The 21,668-nt window shown below is 37.2% G+C and overlaps 2 protein-coding genes across 3 annotated transcripts in view; one reads left to right on the top strand and one right to left on the bottom strand.

Moving 5' to 3' along the window:
• The window catches only part of MCPH1 (microcephalin 1), a 123,567-nt gene that overhangs the window by 42,267 nt on the left and 59,632 nt on the right, over positions 1-21,668 (top strand). The window lies entirely within an intron of this gene.
• Positions 1-21,668, bottom strand: part of ANGPT2 (angiopoietin 2) — a 51,951-nt gene that overhangs the window by 13,087 nt on the left and 17,196 nt on the right. The window contains exons 2-4 of the mRNA XM_087718981.1: positions 14,005-14,160; positions 8,914-9,035; positions 2,012-2,244 (exon numbers count right to left, since the gene is read on the bottom strand). Of these exons, the coding sequence (XP_087575107.1) occupies positions 2,012-2,244; positions 8,914-9,035; positions 14,005-14,160 (511 nt within the window). The remainder of the gene's footprint in view (positions 1-2,011; positions 2,245-8,913; positions 9,036-14,004; positions 14,161-21,668) is intronic.

Raw genomic sequence — 21,668 nt, 5'->3', positions numbered from 1 at the left:
TACCATTTTTCCAGCCTTTTTAATCTGTTTACTGTTTAAGTAAGGTCTATAAATCTAGTTTCCTTTCAATACAAGTTTGTTTCCAGTCATTTAATTGTTTTTCCACACTTCTCTGATAATTAGAACTTAGCCCTCTTGACACTGGCAAATGTTCAGGATATTTTTTCCACATCGCGGTAAAGCCAGTATGGCTTGTTTACTTGTTTGTGCGCTACTGAAGAGATAACATCAGCAAAAACATTAGCAGTTTCAGAAGTTCTCAAACTATTTTTAAGCTGTAAGCCTAATTGGACAGAATCAACTTCCTTAAACAAAACAAATATCTTATGAATTGATTGTGGAATGTTTATAAAGACCAGCCAGATCCTCAACAATGTGGTAACCGGTGGAACTTTCTTGTTCAGATTGTCATTTAATCAGATCTACCTTCCTTCAGAATGTTTTCTTATATTCTGCTCCCCTATATCATTGCTCTCCTGCCCTAAATCATTTGCCCACCATTCCTTGCCCACTGAGCAAAGGTATCCACAGGACGGAGTTTAAAAAAAATCAAGATGGTAGCCATGGCAATGCAAACAACGTTCTACCTGCTTATTATGCATGTCACGTGTTCATCCCATGTAAAAAGCAGACAAACTTGGATCACACTTTTCTGTCTTTTTTACTATATCTTTATTATATTTTGAGGATGCCCTGCCACTGATAAACTCGCTTAGTTCCGGCTGACTATTGTGGTTTTCATTTGTTAAGATTTCTGTAATGGATCAGATGTTACAAGAGGCCATACATCTTCTGATAATTCCCCCCTGCTGAATTCTGGATCCTCATTCAATATCTGTATCTATTAGACTTAACTACCTAGTCAAGTAATTTTGGCAAAAAAAAAAACAGCATATCTTTTTGGTGAGGAAATATTTTATTTCGAAAGGGTGCTGAAATAGCGAAACACACTAGAAAGAATCAGTTTTGACTCTTCAAACAATTAATTCTGATATTGGAGAACAGAGATAATTGTATTTGGCAGAATTCAGCCCTCCGTGGTTACATTCTCATAGTGTTAGAGCTTGTTCTGTCCCTCTGAGTGACCCACTGGCTTACTCTTTTCCACATTAGTATGGTATGAGGTTTAACACCCACACATAGAAGCGGACTCCCAAGATTTAACATTGGTGCCAAACTCAGGGTGGTTTGGCCACTCTTAATCCTTCCTTTATTCCCAACATGCGGCTAGGGAATAGGTAGGGAATAAAACTTTCCCAAATCAATACAAATGTGATATAATTAGGCTTTATATTAAGAAAGAAACTGAGGGTGACTGTGGGAAAGGAAGATTTTGAAGCTGAGGGAAATTGCAGGGAACAGAAAATGTTAACCGAAAGCAATTAAGGAAAATATTTGTAGCTTAGAATTGAAACGAGGGGTTCTTGATCCTATCTGAGCTTAGTTGTTTTCTTGCATATGTTTCATTACCCACGGATGATGTTACCTAGTTTGGATATTGAAATGTCTTCAATTGTCTAGCATTCCAAGAATGGCATCTGTGTTCTCTACATCATCAGGGTTCCACCACAAAACCGCGGACGACAAAATCGCGGACGATGAAAGCGCGTATGTGACGTCATCACAGCGCGACGAAAAAGATCGAAAAATGTAAAAATAAAGCGAAAACCTTACCCTAACCCCCCCAAACCTAACCCTAAACCTAACCCTAAACCTAACCCTTAACCTAACGAAAAACCTAACGCTAACCCTTAACCTAACGCTAAACGTAACACTAACGCTCTAAACCTAACCCTAACCCTTAACCTAACCCTAACCCTTAACCTAACCCTTACCTTTATGTGAATCGGCTTGCTGTAATTTAATTTTTATTTCAATTTTTCGATCTTTTTCGTCGCGTTGTGATGACGTCACATACGCGATTTCGTCGACCGCGCTTTTGTGGAACGCGGTTTTGACTGGTCACGCATCATCAGGATAATAATCACCCCGTCTTCCTTTTTTTACTTACATTGTGGCGTAGAAATCATAGCAAACAGGTTTTGCACCGTTTCCCTCAGGTCATGTTGCTGCTTTTGCAGGAATGAGTTATTAGCAGTAGCGTTGACTAACTGTTTCTCCAATTCTTCTATTACGGAATTCTGTCTAGTAACAAGTGACTGAAGCTTATCTTTCTCTTCTTTCATGGATTGTAGTTGGGATACGTGTTTGCTTTCCATTTCAAGGACCTTTTTTTCCAAAAGGCTAGCAAAAAGAAAAATCAAATTTGGTTATTGCAATATTTTATGCACATGAAATCCAATAAATAAATGGATCTGAGCTAGTGAAAGTGCACATGGTGGTCAAATATAGAGTCTGATCAAAACTTACAGAAATGACATCCTGCTTCCCCCACCCCCATACATCACATCTCTTTATTAGCAAAATAAACTCAGATCCTAGTTACTGGGATCATTTGAATTCATCATTTCTTTCATTGTCGATTCTTCCCTCCTCCCACCAAATAAAGGAGAGATACCACAACAGTGTGATCCAAAGTGCTTTATGTGTTTTATTCTGGAGAAAAATAAAATGTTATGTTCGAACTTTATAACATATGTAAAATAAAGACAATTGTGTATTATTTTATTTAATATGCAGTAAATCAACAATAGTTCTCGTTTTGTATAATTTATGCTCATCTTAATAGACGTGGAAAAAAAGTTGGAATATATATCGATGCAAAATTCCTGTCTCTAAAGACTGCTTCATTGGATACTTTAGAAAATGAATAGTAAAGTTTTCAGGACACTGAATTCTGCATTCAAATTCCAAGGTTTGTATTCCTCTGAGACACATAAACTCTTTTAGGTGAGAATGCTTTAGAATAGTGATTCCAACCTATGGTCCAAGGACAGGGGGTTGGGGCTTTTGTCACAGGGGATCCACAAAGGCTTGAAGAAATTTTATGATTTAAGGTAATTAAAGGAGGTCCGTGGTGAAGGAAAGGTTGAGAACCACTGTTTTAGAGTACTGATTGTACAAATCTATTGAATATAGTACTGCAAAATGAAGTGGCCAAAATGATCTCTTTAAGTTCTGCAACTTTAGAACTGTTATATGTACATACCTCTGTACGGTATACGTCACTTCCAGATAACTACAGTTGAGCTTGGGTCAATATTGATACCTATTAAGAATATTTTCAATGACCTGGGACCTCTGTTTTAGCATTATGGATGCCTCTAAAATAGTCAACAGGAGAGACCACATGCCATGCTGATCTCTCTCTCCCTCCCTCCCTCTCTGCAATTTACAGAACACTTTGAATCAGCATGATTCAGATTGATTTTTAAGGTGCTAGATTGAACACAATCCAATGCAATTTAAAACTTTCCACCAACATCCAACAGCTGCATCATGCTACAATCTGAGCCATGCCCAGTTATATGATATAAGCCTTCACTGCCCTGCCTAATATAGCCTTGGTTGCCAAAAATATGCCTACCCTAAAGATCCTGTGCCAATGGTTATCCCTATCTACCTAGAACACTACCTACACAATTGCTCTCATAATATCCAACTGTTATGGTATTCAAGCCTTCTGGTCCCAGTGCACAAGTTAGTGCCACCTTTGCAATAATTCAAGTTCTGAGTTAGCTATGTAGTTATTATTTTGCTCTTGCCCCAGTACAGGGGTAGGTTTCTCGCCCCGTTCCAACCGGTTCGGTTAAAACGGGGCTGGCGGCGCGCGCGTGGTGCACGTGTGCGTACTAGCATCTGTGCGATGCTCCAGCTGCTCCTGGAGGATCACGCAGGTGCTGTATGCGTCCTGCGCATGCGTGGAAGCGCAGAACTTGTCAAAACTGGGTAGGGCGCGCGGGTGGGCCCTTTGCCGTTCCCGGAAGTTACTTCCGGGTTCGCCGACCAACTGGTTCGCAGGGACCGCCGCGAACCGGTTGAAACCCACCCCTACCCCAGTAAGTGTGGAAATAGATTTTATAGTGTCTGTTCCAAAATATTCTTGTTCTACAAATATTTGTGACTTGTTAATAGTAAATTACATTTGTTGTGATCCAAATCTATTCCTTCCCTTATCCCGTTAAATGGCATAAGAATAATGAACCCATGTTGGTTTTTGCTCCTCCAGGAGCAAATCTTGTTTGCTGACATAAAACAAGCTTAGCAAGAGCAGACACAAATATATCAAATGTGAAAACATGCCTTTCCCCCTCCGTGTTAATGTTTACCAGAAGTGAGAAGTTCTTTATGTATCTGAATTCCTACCGAATAACAGTTGGGCTCATTATAAGTTCAGGCCTACCTTATGCTATTCTTAACTATAAACCTCTATTGTTTTTAATTTTGGAAAGCAGCTTGTTGATCTCCATTATCTTTCCACCAAGATGTCAACAACTCGCTATAAAGGCAAGAACTCTGCAGCTGAACGAATGTGCTTGCTGTCCAATTTAACAAACAGTAAGGTTGGCTTCTCCACACATGAATCTAGCCAACTGCAGAACCAGCCAACAGCAGGTCACACACAAGCTTCATGGAATAAGTGAAGGTCACAATTCCCTGAACTTCTCCAGCTGGTCTAATGTGATCCCAGCTCAGCCAGAAATGTTAATAGTTCTGTTAGCTAGCTGCCATTCAAATAATTTTGAGTAAATAAACAACAGATTCCAAATCATTCGACGCGGTACACGAAATATTTATAGAGGCAAAAATTAATATGTCTCCTTTGTACTGGATTTTAAAAGAAGCAATCCCCAAGATCGGTTTCATTTCTATAATGAGTGGTTTAAAAATTGTGATTCTGGAAGGTTACATATTAACATGAACGCTATATCTGGAAGAAAGATAAATGGGAGGAAGGATTTCACATCCCTAGTTGGTTAAACTCCATCGAATTTGGATAGGAGTTCATAGCTGATGGTTTGTTTTTAGGGCGTTAGAGTCAGTACTAACCCCCGGTGACTGCCTGGAGTACTCCCTGCAGTTGTCTTGGCAAGTGTGGTAGAATCTCCAGCTAGGCTGCAGGGAAGTGTTAAGAGGGGCTGAAGTTTGGAGTCATTGTACTGCAGGAAGTGGCACAGAATCCCTGAAGCCTTATCTTGCTATTTGCAATGGAATGCAGTCAGTCTAACTAGATTCTTGTAACATACTGGACTATGCCCACCATGGACGTAAAATTCCTGTTGAGACTCTCCATGAGTGGTTCTATTTGCTTTTGAGTTTGAGTTTGAGTTTTATTTCATTTGTATGCCACCCTTTTCCCTGAGGGGACTCAGGGCGGCTCACAGCTCAAAAAGGGAAGGGGGGATACAAACATTGCCTGCTTCCTAGAGCTCAAAGAGAATGATCACGGTCACCCAGCTGGCTTCGGGCCAAAGGCAGGGCTAGACCTCGTAAGAAACCACCTGGTTCCTAGCTTGATGCCTTCACCGCTATACCAGATGGCTCTCTCAAAGACCGTAGTGGGAAAACTCAACATTAAATTCTTAGTTACTTTTAGACTAAACTCTCATTATTGTTGCCCTCTGGTCTTGCGATTGAGAATCTGGTATTGTTGTTCAACATCGAGGGATCTAAAATCAAGAAAGGCAACTGTAAAGGAAGGCATGAAAAAGAGATGGAGCTATTTGGTCTCCGGAGGCAACTCCTTTGCAGTTATGACTTTCACTATTCACTATTATGACTTTCACTACTCACTATTCACAAAGTATATAATAAATCTTACACCTCCAAAAACATTATTGCTGTGGTGGTGGTGGTGGTTGGACACATAGTCAACCATATATTTAGACTGGATTTGGTCTTTTTGTCCACCTATCAAGTCCTTCCTAAGGACCTCAGATAAAAGCAGGTGTTTTTGGATGGTATGATGTTTCATTCAGTAAGCCATATGGTGTACTAACTTCATTGCATCTTCTTCACCGTCCTTTAGATATTCTTCCAATGCCCTTTTTTTCTTTTTAACCATCCAGTGTACTTATAACATTCCACAATCATCTATGCTCCTTTGTAAATTGACTGTGTGGATGAAAGGCATGATTCATTGTCATTATTTTTCTGATCTTTTTATTCAGGACTTCTATGCAGCTTGAGTCCATTCTAATGACTGGAATTGCCAGGTGTTTATTGCCTTTATGGCATTTTCACTACACACTATGGTCTTTAAGATCATCTTGATATATTCAGTACAAATCTTATTGACTTAACTGTACTTGATATATTCAGTACAAATCTTATTGACTTAATTGTACTTGATATATTCAGTACAAATCTTATTGACTTAACTGTACTTGATGTTGTTAGGCTGAAGGATACCCAGGTATTTGTAGCGATCTTCTTCATCCAGACTCTTGATGTTATTTCTACAGGGCATCATGATAACTTCAATTTCTAATTCATCTAAAATAGGAGATTCTGCCGATAGTCTACAATTCCTCAGATCTGCTGATATTTGCTGCTTGCTATTTCCTCAGTCCTTTTTTCTTGATCAGATTTTTTGGATTTTGTTCTTCAGCTTCTTTTCTTTCATCTGTTCTAGCTTGCTTATATCTGATCATCACATGCTAATCTTATTTTCCAGTCTGACCTTCCATTTTAGTGATGCACCATTTTTTTTCTATTCTTTGTTGGTTTGCATCCTAGGTATTCCGTTACAACTGCAACCACGCTGTACTTTAGTTGGTTTGTTGTTTGAGAGACCGCCTGCTGCCAATTACCTCCCACAGACCCATTAGATCTCACAGGGTTGGCCTCCTCCGGGTGCCATCTACCAGCCAATGCCACCTGGCTACCACCCGGGGGAGGGCCTTCTCTGTGGCGGCTCCGGCCCTCTGGAATGAACTCCCCGCAGGGATTCGGACCCTCACCTCTCTCCAGGCCTTCCGAAAAGCCGTCAAAACCTGGCTTTGCCGGCAGGCCTGGGGGTGATGAGTTCCCCTCCCCTCTCGACATGTATGGTTGTGCGACTGTTGCCTACTTTTATTATTTGTATTTTGTCTTTTATGTTCCCCTTTTTTCCCCCCCTTGAATTGTTCGCCGCCCTGAGTCCTCCCGGAGAAAGGCGGCATACAAAATAAAATACCAATACCAATACTAATGTTTGATACTACAGTATTGGCGTTTTGTGCTAGCTCTTCCTTTGGAACAAGCTTCGGTGTAGGCAACTTTATTCTGTTGTTTTTGGGCTCTTCGGATGCTCGGTTAGTCCTTGTTTCAATGTTTTTTTGTGTGTGTGTGAGAGAGCTTTGTTCTTCCTGGGAAGGCAGAAGCAATGGTGCCTAGTTTGGAAATAAAAACTATTCAATATGCTGGCTTCCTCTACTGCTGACTCCCCCTGTACAGTCTGAGCTACTTTTGGCAAGGCTTCGCTTTATTTGCCCCGGGTAAACCTTTGCAGTTCTTCCAATTCTGCTTTTGTGAATATTTTGTTTCATAAATTGACGTTGATCTGCTAGCCTCTGTCCTGTTATTTCTGACTCTGGATGTTGTTCTTTCCAGAACTGGTGCATATATTTTTTTCAGACATCCTTTTCTTGTTGATTTGTAACAACAGATCAGGGTTTGGTTTTTTTGTTTTCAATCTTTGTATATTTACGATAGGTAAGCACCTTTTCTTCCGTAGCCCTGCAGCTAGTTGGCCCTAGTTGCTCAGCCGACAGTCAGTCCTGTAGCCCATTTTTCACCAGATGTTCAGGAATTCAAAGTCTTGGGGGGGGGGTGTCCTGTTAAACCTGGCAATGGCCAATCTCTTTTAGGTTTCTGTAGGAGCCGAGGTGGCGCAGTGGGTAGAGTGCAGTACTGCAGGCCACTTCAGCTGACTGCTATCTGCAGTTCGGCGGTTCAAATCTCGCCGGCTCAAGGTTGACTCAGCCTTCCATCCTTCCGAGGTGGGTGAAATGAGGACCCAGACTGTGGGGGCGATATGCTGACTCTGTAAACCGCTTACAGAGGGCTGAAAGCCCTATGAAGCGGTATATAAGTCTAATTGCTATTGCTAAATTGCATCTTAACATCTTGGGAGTGACATTCTTCATTTGTCTTCTTTGAAGAGATCTATCCAATAGGAATGCGTGTCCGACATAGTTCTTCAATTCCACAGAACACGCAAGCTCCACAACCATGTTAAGGTAGTATCTCACTCAAGAATGTTTTACTATTATTGTTTTCCAAACTAACAATGAAATCACTCTACTAATTTCACAGAACGTGGGAGGGGGTGTTCCTAGTACAGGAAGTCTTCGACTTACGACCATAACTGAGCCCAAAATTTCAGTTAATAACAAGGCACTTGTTAAGTGAGTTTTGCTCCATTTTCCTTTTTTTTTTTTTTTTTGGCCACAGTTGTTAAGTGAATTGTGCAATCATTAAGTGAATCTGTCTTCCCCCATTGACTTTGCTCGTCACAAGCCTGCTGGGAAGGTTACAAATGGTGATCACATGACCCTGGCACAGTGCCCAAATTTTGATCATGTGACCATGGGAATGCTGCAACAGTCATAAGTGTGAAAAACAATAAATCACTTTTTTCAGTGCCATTGTTACCCTGGGCTCTGAATGGTTGTAAATCAAGGATTATCTGTAACTGAAAATATGTTGTAAAATAAATTGAAATCCATTTATCCTTACTGTTACATTGTTTAAGCCAACCTAGGGACATGTGAATTGTTTTCCACAAAATAGTTGGCTTGGTAATAAAAAATCCCTCACGTTTTGGCATTGATGGAAATTCAGTGAACACACAAAAAAAAAAATTATCTATTTTAGTATTTGCCTATTATGCATTGAGCTAAATACAGTTTTGTTTTTATTTCATTTTCTTTTCGAAAGTAATGTTAGAGGATATTATAACTATACACTTCCTGTAGGAAAACGATAAATTAATTTCTATATTCATGAGTCAATTAAAAAAACGGTTACCTGTTTTTTTCTTGCAGTTTACCTATCTCATTGGTCTGATCTGAAATCTGCATTTCTAGTTTGTTAGTTGAGATAGAATGGGCCAGCAGTTGAAGCTCCAGTCGTGTTGTCTGATTTAACACCTACATTTGGAGGAGGAGGGAAAAAATGAAGCATATCTGATCATTTGAAATAAATGACTATCAATATTGTAAAAATAATTACCATGTAATCCCAAAGTACCTAAATTAGCAGAAAATAAACACTTTCTGAGATGTGTGTTGCTAGACAGTCATAAAGCTACATGAACTTTATGCAGCCAAAGTATGTTCCACCTGTAATAACTTTTGTTTTAGGAAGGGTCTCATACACAACCAAAAGCATATGTAGAAGCAACAGTAAGTTAATTCTGATATGAATTAATTTAGGACACTTTTCAGTCTACCTCACGGGTGACAAAATGAATGGAAACCCTTCCATATAATATCGTACATTGAAAGGTGAAAAACAGTGGGATATAAAAGCAACAACCAGAGCCATATAATTGTATTGCAGAAATAATACCATTTCTGAGTTGATTGCAAATTAGTAGACTAGAACAGAATGCTTTTGTAGTTTCTTTTCAGTTGTTTCTGTGATTAAGATGAATTCCAAATTATAGATTGAGATAAAGCAATTGCCCAGATGTAGCTGAACTCAGCTGTGCTTGCAATGTTCTGTCAATAAAAGGTCAGTTCTATCCTGATGATAATGTCAAACCTCTATCCTTTGCAGAGTAATTCTTATTTTAAATGCTTTAAATGAGATTTTAGAAAGGGAATATTGGGAATCAGCAGTAGAAATTCAACTTGTCTACTTCATCAAGTATTTCATGGTTCAAGTCATTCCTCTTTATTATTTAAAAACAATATTGGGAACCTAGCTGAGATGGCTAAAATATCTGCATATCTTAAGGACCATTCAAACGAGAGATATAAACTGGAGTGGAAAAGATGGATTGATTATACTCAAAATAAATACAGGACCAAGAAATTTCAGATAGCTTATGACTAAAGAAACCAGGAATGATATAAATTGTTTAGAGCTAGCCTAGCAAGGAGGAGTTAAAGCTCAAGTGAAAGATGTTATTAACTTTTTTTCTTTTTAAGCTTATTTTAGAATGTTTTTGTTAAAGATTTATACCTTGTATTGGTTCTGGGAAGTGGGGGGGGGGCGGTTGGGGGGGGAGAAAAGTGAATATTTGTAAAAGTTTGTTTTTTAAAATTTTTATTTAAAAAAACAATATTGGGAATGTCTTTTTTCTATATAATCACAGAGAAGTTTTATGGGTGCATGTAGTGAGAATCCATGTTCCTTTTTGCCAAAATGACACCATAGTTTCGGTTTTAATATGCTACATCAATGACTGCTTCTTACCCCCTTTTTAAGTCTCAGGAATGACATCTGTTTTTAAGAATGAGGAAACAGAACTGTCATGTGAAGCTTCGTTTTCCGTTCCATTCTGCTACATGTTCTGCAGGTCCTTATTGTGTTTCTCACTGTGTATTTTTTTAAAGTTTTAATTCATCAAGATTTGGCTTCAGTTGGCAGGATGAATTTATTACTCACATCCTTCAAGTTGAACAATCATTCAGGACATGATTTCACACTTAAGTGTATTTCCAAATTGTTGGCAAAGATTTACTTATTTATTTATTTTAAAGATTCTTAGGATTGTCTGTTTTGATATCAGATTTCGGGTGCTATGTGGCATAAGACAAATGTAAAGAAAAAAAATAAACTCACTATGTAAAACTAGTAGTAGTTTTACATTAGTAAATCATGTAATGCCCTCAATTGATAGGTAGTAGAGTATCTGGCAGTCATGAGGGCATTTCATAAACGTGTGAAACACTCTCTCCAATGAGAAAAAGAACATCTTTGCAAAAACTCCACTAAGAGATACAATACAATACAATACAATACAATACAATACAATAGCAGAGTTGGAAGGGACTTTGGAGGTCTTCTAGTCCAATCCCTTTCCTAGGGAGAAAACCCTATACCATTTCAGACAAATGGCTGTCCAACATCTTCTTAAAGACTTCCAGTGTTGGGGCATTCACAACTTCTGGAGGCAACTTCTGTTCCACTGATTAATTGTTCTAACTGTCAGGAAATTTCTCCTTAGTTCTAAGTTGCTTCTCTCCTTGATTAGTTTCCACCCATTGCTTCTTGTTCTGCCTTCAGGTGCCTTGGAGAATAGTTTGACCCTCTTCTTTGTGGCAACCCCTGAGATATTGGAACACTGCTATCATGTCTCCCCTAGTCCTTCTTTCTATTAAACTATATCCAATTCCTGCAACCGTTCCTCATATGTTTTAGCCTCCATTCCCCTAATCCTCTTTGTTGCTCTTCTCTGCACTCTTTCTAGAGTCTCCACATCTTTTCTACATCGTGGCGACCAAAACTGAATGCAGTATTCCAAGTGTGGCCTTACCAAGGCCTTATAAAGTGGTATTAACACTTCATGTGATCTTGATTCTCTCCCTCTGTTGATGCAGCCTAGAACTGTGTTGGCTTTTTTGGCAGCTGCTGCACACGGCTGGCTCCTATTTAAATGGTTGTCCACTAGGACTCCAAGATCCCTCTCACAGTTACTACTATTGAACAAGGTACGTATCTCCTATACTGTACCTGTGCATTTCAGATCTTAAAGGATAAGGAGACTGATATAGAGGTTCTTTTTTTTTTCTTTTTTCTTTTTTTTAAGAAGGCCAAGATACTGGAGGAAGTAATTTTTCAACTATTTGTGGCCCAGGCCATTTTAGCAAGAATCAATAGCTTACATTATCCTTAGAAGGAAACAGACAACTAATGAAACACTATAAAAATTGGTCTTTATTTATGGGAGTTTCTGAACCATCTTTCAAGTTGGTCATGTCAGAAGGATATTGAAGTAACTTATAAAATCACTGTAATGCAGCCAATATTTATCACTACAGTTTTGCCTTTTGAACTGAGATTCTGAGAATTTTATTTTTTTAATAAACAGGTTTGAAGACTCCTGCTTAGTTAACCAACTTACTATGTTTATTAAATCATGTTCAAAATTGATTTAGTTAATGGGAATCTTCTGTTTTCTGGAGAAATTGGTCTGTAAAAGAACCTATAAACATTTGAACCATCTGTATTTTAATTTCCCTTTCCTTTTACATCATGTTTCGAATGCTTTGTGTTCTATGCTTTGTAAATTATACAAAAATTTCCAAAGCATTCAAAAATTTTGCTCTTTTAAAACAGTCAGCAAAACAGTTTGGTTCCCTGTTCAAGATAAATGTTTCAGAAACAGTTGTAGCTGGATACTAATACTTCGCGAACATTTTTCATTTATCGTGAGGTATGTAAGAAGTTTCAAATGAATTTATTATTTCAAGAATTCTATATTGTTTGTTCTGTAAATGCAATCATTTGTGGTTATTCCATAATAACCACAGTTCTGGATGAAATTTGACTTGTGATCTCTAATGAAGGGATACAAAGAGAGAGAGAAAGAACGAGTTTGAGAATGGGAATTTTAAGGAACCACAATTGATTTGGGACTTGGACATCAACTTGAAAAAATGTGACCATTTATTTTTCCTTGGCACTTCCTGTTATCCCCTAACCTTTCTCCCACTCAAGTTTACTCTTTTCATTTATTCTTCAGCTAAATCATAACTGTTGAAATACTAATGCTTACCCAATTTCCTCACATACTATGTCTTACATAAAAGCACATAATTTGCGCCCCTCTACGATTTGCTTCTGCATTGTTTGAGGGGCTGTAGCAGATTTTTTTAAAAAATAAAAATCTGCATTTGGATTTGGGTTCCAGTCAGTGTCTCTTCGGTTTCAGTTCCTTTTTATGTTAAGAAAAATGAGACTCAAAGAAACATTTTCAAAAGTGCTCTATAAGTAAAGAGACAATTTCCAGGGCTAAAATCTCAAAAGCCGCACTGATGTTAAGAGTAGAATACAGTCATATTTTCCAGTAATGTACAATGCCTTTATTAGACATTGCTCGATATTAAGTCAGATCCTCCTTGCTCACTTCCAGGTTTCTTTGCTCATAATCCAACCACTGTTAATGCTGCAGCTATCAAGCACAATCCCTAATTTTCTAAGGCACGTACACATAAGATTCTTTTCTCTGTCTGTCTGTTTGTTTGTTTGTTTATTAGATTTATATGCCGCCCTTCTCCCAAAGGACTCAACAACATTAAAAAAAATACATATTACAAAAGTTAAAAACGAAATTAAATAAATGTTAATGTTTAATAAATTTAAATGCTGCCCAATCCCGAAGGACTCCGGGCGGCTTACATAAAAACAATTTAAAAGAACACTAAAAAGTTTAAAAAGTAGAAGACAAGGCAAGTTAAAAAGACACAACACACACTCAACCGTAGTGGGGCTGGACCTCATTCAAGAGGTCAACAGCCCCAGGCCTGCTGGAAAAGCCAGGTCTTAATAGACTTTCGGAAGACCGTGAGAGTGGGGAGGGTCCGGATCTCTGGGGGTAGATCGTACCCCCCCCCCGTACTTTTGGATAAAGTATACAAAAACAAACCCAATTAATATTAACAATAAAAATTTAAAAACTAGATTAAAATTAACAATTAATCATTGATTTCCAACTCAATTGCAAATAGATCAAGGCAAAAGATTTCAGTGAATGCTCATATGAACCCAGTTGAGGCTGTTCTCTCATAACAAGGGAATGAGTGATTTTGGAAAGAACATTTGAACTGAGTTTAGTAATCTAGTATTAGTATAGCATTACACACATTCTATATGTATATAAAATTATATGGGAAGAAAAAAAAACATGGTTTATTCTGAGCCAGATGCTCAGTCTAATATTTCCAATGCTGGAATGTCTACAAGAAGAGAGGTGATCATTTTCCTCACAGATGCCTTTTGAAAGATTATTTAATTACAGTCTTCTCAAATTGATTAGTTTTATTTTTCCAAGGTTGAGCATTTTCCTTTGTATTAGCCAAACGTTTCTCATGAAACTGCAGATTAAATGCTTTTTCAGGGCAAAAATATTACTCTAGCTGGCAAAACATAAGTGCTCTTGTTACTTACATGTGCTTCGACATCTGTTAATTTGCGGGTCTGTTCCGCTGTTTGATTTAATAGGTTTGTGCCCAATTCAATCATCACTGCTGTCTGATTCTGAACCGCATTCTGCTGAATCTCAACCATTTCTTTTTTCATATTATCTTGGATATAATTCTCAATCTGCATGTAGAACAAAGAGAAGATATGTTACCTTACAATCCAGACAGAGTTTTGACTTCTTTTTTTTTGTTGTTGTTGTTGTTGTTTTAAAAGGTAAACCAAATGGGGAAGTGTGTTGTAAACCACACAAACTTAATCTTCCTGAGCCAAATCTAGTACATCTTGTATTTCCAGTAGCCAATATAAAAAAGAGAAGAGATAAAATTTAAATAAAATACTGTTGGCTCTAATGCAATATAGACTATTAAACATTAATTATTATTCTGGTCTTCTTTCAAGGAAACTCTTTATCATCATTTCTTGCTTAAGAAAAATGGAGACAGATTGTCTAAAGGAATTAAAGTAGATGATGAAAAGAGTTTAGATACGACGTATGATGTGACTCAACATTGTGATACAAGTGTGTCCCTTTTTTGTCCATGTGTTGTTGGAGAGTATATATCTACCCGGATGCTTCCCACTATTGTCACCTTTTGTGCATTGGATCGTTGTGCATTTTGTTTAAGACGAGAGCAATTTAGACAAAGGCTCAACAATTTAGTCATCTTCCTGAATCAAGTTCAAATATGTAAGAATATCACAAACCTACGTTGCTAAGATTAGACAAGAAGTCTGGTATGTTATTTGTACGTTGTTACTCAACTTTCAGGCAAACAAAACACAAAAAGAGTGAGAAACAATATCTTTCTTCAAAGAATGCCAAAATAACAACTATTTCAAAATTATCTTGGGTCACGTTCTCATAAATGTTTCAGCATGTGTGGCCAACATCATATTCCAAGATTTAATGTTTTTTTTTTCTAAAGGCGCTGTTTATATTAAAAATTGCTTGGTGGGGTGTTTTCTTATAGATCCCAAATTCTTTGAAAATTAATTTTCTCACAGTCCCTTTTTCTTATGTCTAATACAGGCCTAAAAACTTTATTGTCCTCAGTCAGCATTTCAGTTGTTGGATTTCTTATCACCTTTCATCATTAAATTTCCTTCAACTCAAAAGATAGTTAAAATCTAATTCGTAATAGGAAAAAATTCTTGATTTTTTTTCATTATGGCCCTTCCTTTTTTCTTTCCATACAATATTCAACTCACTACTCACTCCCAATAGAGAACATTCTCTAATTTTATTTCCTCAAATCAGCCTTCCTAATTTAGATGTAATTTAGCCCTCCAGATGTATTAAGTCTCTAAATTCAACAATTTTCAATAAAGATTCTCAGTCGTCCAAGTAGAGTTGTCTGGATCTTCCAGATTCAATTATTCTTAAAATTGAGAATTGTGTTTATTCCAGATAATAGCACATATGTATTTTTGTTTGGTCAATAAATATACAAATTATTTTTTAATATTCCTATGTTCACATTTATTTCTATTTACATCTATTTGTGTGTGTTTGTGTCTCTCTGTGTGTGTGGTTTGTGTGTGTGTGTGTGTCCCCTATAAGAATTCTGTGTGTTGGTTTGGCATGTGAAAGAATGATTGATAGGCCCAAATCTATACTGTGAGCTTCAGTATCTAAGTCTGAATTTTTTTCATCCTAGCCCAAAACCAAGTAAGGAGCTGTGAATTTTCTTGCATTGTTGAAACCAAGACCCTAACTAATGTTATCTACAATCTGCTTGAAGAAATCAGCATTAATTCCAATTTTTTTTGCTATGACTTACTTTTATCATCATTGAACATTCATCAATTCTTCCTTCGGACTTTACCTAACAGAATAAATTCAAATTCTCTGACCTGATTGTTTCTCTTTGGAAGAACGTTAGTGAGACATTTAGTCTTAATTTAAGGAGCGAACAATGTGTAGTCTGTGGCCTAGAGATTAGGCCCACAACAATCACCTCAATGACACTTCATGACAAATGACAAAAATGTAAATTAAATGTTATTTAATTTAAAAGGTGTCCACGAAGCTTAAAACATCTGTTTTATGTTAATCACCAACCCAAACCTGCTTTTCCCAAGCTTAACATCTTCTCCCCTATCCTCCTACAATAGAATCTTCTGCCCCTTCGTTTTCAAAGGAGGGGTGTATGTTTGTAAAATGTAGCTCTGATTCAGGAAAGTGTTTTCTGCCTAAGATTTAAACGTTGTGGGGAAAAGAGTGCATATAATTAATAAAGATATAAAAATACTTTTTGACTAAATGCAATATCATTCCTTGAGCACCAGTCTCAATGACATTCATCCATCATTTGAAAAGAAAAGATTTGCCAGTTCCTCTTTAAAATAAGACTGTTCTTGAATCTTGTGTACATCTATTTCACAGGGGGGGGGGGGGGATCAAATGCTAGACTAGCAAACTGGCTGTGCTTTCCCAGATATTTTTACTTATTCTTCATCTATGTGATTTATAATTCCACTTCAGTGCAAAATAACCGAGACTTAGTATTCCTTTTATTAATGTCACCAGGCACTTTTGTACTTGGCAGTAATGACATTATATGGAATTCTCCATTTTTGCCTGCTAAATGCTACCCTTTATGAAGAACATATGTAAATGTTACAATACATGATGCAAATCATTTTGTAGAAGAAATATCTAGCCAGAACATTAATATATAGTTACACCGAAAAAAGGTTGGGGCCTGAAGGCAATGAACTAGAGAAAATCCAAAGAGTTTGGAATTGGAAAGCTTGCATTTTCTTTGAACAGTAGATCTCCTGCTGTCAGATGGCTTTTCAAAGTCATGTTTGAAATCTCACTCCTTCACATGAAACCAGTTGTTCAATCTCCAGCCCGGGGCCAAGACTAAGAAATCTACTTTGAAGAATTAGGGTTCCTGTTTGTCTTGGATAGCAAATTTGGGACTATAGTATGTACATGTATTCAAACAACATGTGTGTGCTTTTCCATAGAGGCTATATGGAGATTAAATGAATGTAGAAAGAAGAAACCTGAATGACAAAAAATAGGGAGATAAAGCTAAAAGGAAAAGAAATAGAAACATTGAAAATTAATGGCAGAAAAATTCCTAGTGGTCCATCAAGTCCTCCCTTTTGAGTTTTTGTTTGCTTTTCTTATTGTTGTTATTCCCTAATTTTAACTGAATGATAAACATGTGTCTATCCCAAGCATGACTATGGGATGCTGCTATCATCATAAATGCATGATAGCTACTAAGCAATCATGATCATGGCACCACAGAGATACTGCAATGGTCGTAAGTGGGAGGACCGGTCATAAGTTACTTTTTACAGAACTGTCATAACTTCAAACAGTTACTAAATGAATGGTTGTTATAACAAGGACTACCTGTAAATGCAGACTCCAGGTGCAATGAAATTTTTCACTTTGAATGGCCACTGCTGATAGTGACAGCATGATCAGATCTATTGTTGCTGGATTTGTGTGAATCAATATTTAATTTTTAGGCCTGGGCATATGTTACAAACTAATATTATTATATTGTGTTTTGTCAATTGTAATAGTCTCTATTGTAATACGGTCAACTACATAAATTATTATATAGTCTAAATCAGTGTTTCTCAACCTTGGCAACTTGAAGATGTCCGGACTTCAACTCCCAGAATTCCCCAGCCAGCGAATGCTGGCTGGGGAATTCTGGGAGTTGAAGTCCGGACATCTTCAAGTTGCCAAGGTTGAGAAACACTGGTCTAAATGAATAGACTTGCTTCAGAAGTCTAAGCGTTTTAAAATTGAGAGCCGAAGTGGCGCAGTGGTTAGGGTGCAGTACTGCAGGCCACTTCAGCTGACTGCTATCAGTAGTTCAGCGGTTCAAATCTCACCGGCTCAAGGTTGACTCAGCCTTCCCTCCTTCCGAGGTGGGTGAAATGAGGACCCGGATTGTTGTTGGGGGCAATATGCTGACTCTGTAAACCGCTTAGAGAGGACTGAAAGCCCTATGAAGCAGCATATAAGTCTAACTGCTATTGCTATTGCTATTGCTAAAATATCTTCTACTATATGTGCCAGAAAAGGCTGTGGTTGTCACAGCAGAATTAGAAGGGTGTTTCTTTGGATGAAGGCTTTTTAAAATCAGAAATACTTAACAATCAGAGCAGTATTCATGACAAGGACTTTGGACTTCCCCTAGTACCTTGCCAATCAGGTTTATCTAAGAAGTTAAAAAAGCTTTTTTGAAAGAACTAGAGTGTGTTTTTTGGTCTCTCCTTGGATTGACTTTTAGAGCACTTGAACAAAGGTTATAGTAAAAAGATGAATGTGTTAACATTGTTCTTATATATTATTATGATGAGTTGTATATTGTGAGAGTGTGCTACAGCAATAGGTTTGATACAGCAAGCTGAGCATGGATTTACTGGATATAAACAAGTTGTGTGCCTTATAAAATCTTGATTTAGAAAATAACAATTTACAATCCCTTCAGGTTTTGGTCTGGATAATACTAATATAACCTCAAAACATTCTCTGCTGCCTTCTTTTTTTTTCTTATGCAAAGCTGGGTATTAAGTGCCCAATAGATAACAAAAAGTTAACGACCAAAAGTTTAAAAAGTCTCACACAGGGAATTATATTTTTAAACAAGATTGTGCATCTATAGTATCACAGCAAGACTTATTTCAGAGTAAGAATGGCTATGAATAGTTAGTCTGCTAAAACGACGTATGTTTCTCAAAAATAATCATTTTAAAAGGAATTGTACCATTTTTGCAGATGATTCTCTTCAACTAGAACTGCCTAGCCCCAAGCTGATGGATGCTCACAGTTTTGCTCTTCTGTGAACATGTCATAATCTCCCATGCATCTATATTTGGTTGTCCTTCCCCCCCCCCCTTTTTTTAGCTTTCATTTGCCAAATTATTTGTTGGCCATGGTGTTCCTAGCAAAGCCAGTGAACTATTTGGAACTTGTTCTGACATTGGGATGTTTGGCTATTTGGAGTGATAGCCTATAATTAATGCGCTTTCAATAAGGACACTTGTCTAATTTAGCAGTTTTATGAATTGGTGCAGCTCCATATAATCCCACAAAAACCATGTGTAATTCCCTCAGTTATTCCTGTTATGTATAACTACTAATTGTACTGTTATAGAGACTAACTTGATTCTGTACTTAATAACGGCAGCAAGACTGTTGGTGGCGCAATACTGGAAGAAGGAAGATTTGCCTACTATTCAAGAATGGACATTAAAAGTAACAAACTTAGCAGAGATGGCTAAAATATCAGCATATCTTAAGGACCATTCCAATGAGAAATATAAACTGGAGTGGAGAAGATGGATTGATTATATTCAAAATAAATATGGGACTAAGAAATTCCAGATAGTCTATGACTGAAAAAGCGAGGAACGATATAATCTGTTTAGAGTTAGCCTAACAAAAGAGGAGTTAAAGCTCAAATGAAAGATGATACTAACTTTCTTTAAGTTTATTTTAGAACATCTTTGTTAAAGATTTATACCCTGTATTGGTTCTGGGAAGTTGGGGGGGGGGGGTTCGGGAAGGGAGGTAAACATTTGTAAAAGCTTTTTTTTTTAAATTTCAATTAAAAAAACGTCTGATTGTGGTACAAAAGAGAACAAAAGATATTTCACATTCAGGTTATGATTTTCATAAATAGCCGATAAGAAATGGAGGCCCCTGGCATCTTCTTCCACCCTCCTCTAACAAATGGAGGCTTCCTACTGGCCAAGAAATGTTTTTATTGGACTCAGCTATCCCACAAATGAGGAAAACTTGAGAGTTCCCACATTCCCAGCCTGGTGTCAATCACATCTTCAAGTCAGAATATACAAGCCCTTAACAGGATTATATTATCATGGTAAAATCAGTAAGCAGTCATTAATAGTTGCAATCCCTTCTAGCTAGAATTTGAAACGTGTTGGTCTTCTTTCAATGTTTGCTTTTTAGTTTATTTGTTTATTTTATTTTAATGCAAATCCCAGAGAGAGAAGCTGTAAGCGTAAACATGTGCAACAGAATCGGAAGTAAAAATCAGGAAAGTTTACAGAACGGGAGAGCTTTTTACCATGCTTTCCCCGTTTTCCCTGATCCGTCCCTACCCATACCCTCTCCGTGCTTTTTGATTTGAGAGCCTGTTCCTTGGTCTAACTCCAGAAGTAGCATGATTGTTTTCCACACGCCCTCTTGTCCAGTTAAAGAACTGGAGAGCAGTCATTTTACAACTGACAAATTAAGTGCAACATTCCCAATGTTCCATCGGGTAGAGCAATTAATGTGTTGGATTAGGAATAGGAAAATCTACATTCAAATCCCCACTTACCTACAAAGTCTCTGTGATCTGATCTCTCAGCCTAATTTGCCTTCTAAGATTCTTACAGAGCAGTAGCAGATTCTTCGTTTGCATGTGACATTTTGTTCTTTTATACTGCTGTTAAACTTCCAAAGGAAAATGTATGATCTGGACTCCTTTTGTAAGATTCGAATATTAAAGACAGTGTGGGAATTAGTGGCTCTGGAAATGTAAAAAAAGAGGGCTGCAAAGCATTACCACCCTGAATAAATTCACATGGGCCACAGATCTTTCTGAAAACCAGAGATTTATTATGCAACCTGCCTTAAAGAAATGCATTGGCTAGAGAAGTTCCGAGATGAGATGTGAATTTGAGATATGAAAAGTGAATCAGCTTCTATTGTGAGAGATTGACAAATAAAGGAGAAGACAGGGATGCCCATAGATTTAGATTGTGGCTATTTCTGTCTTTCTCACTTGTTCCATGGCACTAATTCCACCATGTCTGCACTACTTTGACAGAAGTAATATATCAACCACTTTATCTCAACATATTCTTAGGCTGTCAAAAGTTCTTGCTTCAGTATTTTTGAGTTACCTGCTCTAAATGGAAACTCCACATTTTAGAAATAACTTTTCTAACTGCAGCTGCAGCCAACAAAAATTTGCTATGAAAAAAGAAGCTCGGGTAACACCACAATAATCATTATTCAGGTGGCACCACAATAATAATTATCCTCAATATATTTTCTTGACATTTCTCTTCAATATATCCTTTTGATTATTTTCTAATCCTTGAAGATCAATGTGTATTTTTAAATTATGAAAGGTCTGCATTTGATTCCAGTCAAAAGGAAAAGTTTTTAGCTTTGCTGTTTCAGAAAAACAGGACACATCACTGAGTTAAAATTAATTTAAGCCAGGGCACAGAATTTGTAAACATCATTGTGCCTTACATTATTTTTCCCAGTAATTGAACACTGGATTTAAAAAAAAATCAATATAATATACAACAATTACAAAATTCAACAGCATTCATGCAGATTCTCTTCTGTATAAAACTAACTTTCAAAGGATTACACGTTCAAATCATTTTGATTGGGAAAACTAATATTATTTTCCCATTTTTGTTTTATGCTCTTTGACTGTTTAGAATTTATTCCCGTCTACAACGTCTTTTAAAACATGATTCCAGTAAAAAGGATTTAAATATTTTGAATATGCAGGAAAACGAAAAGGCATTATACCAAGTACATAATTAGAGTCTGGAAAAGACTCAAAAGTGGTTTGCAGCCTTTTATATTTCAGGCAGGAAGTCCCCGTAGATTTCTG

Source organism: Thamnophis sirtalis, unplaced genomic scaffold (assembly GCF_051295495.1).
Source record: "Thamnophis sirtalis isolate CommonGarterSnake01/CBP01778 unplaced genomic scaffold, rThaSir2_p1.2 scaffold_6, whole genome shotgun sequence".
Lineage (NCBI taxonomy): Eukaryota > Metazoa > Chordata > Lepidosauria > Squamata > Natricidae > Thamnophis > Thamnophis sirtalis.
Note: the sequence above shows the minus strand (reverse complement) of the source record. Positions and strands in the feature narration are given on the sequence as shown.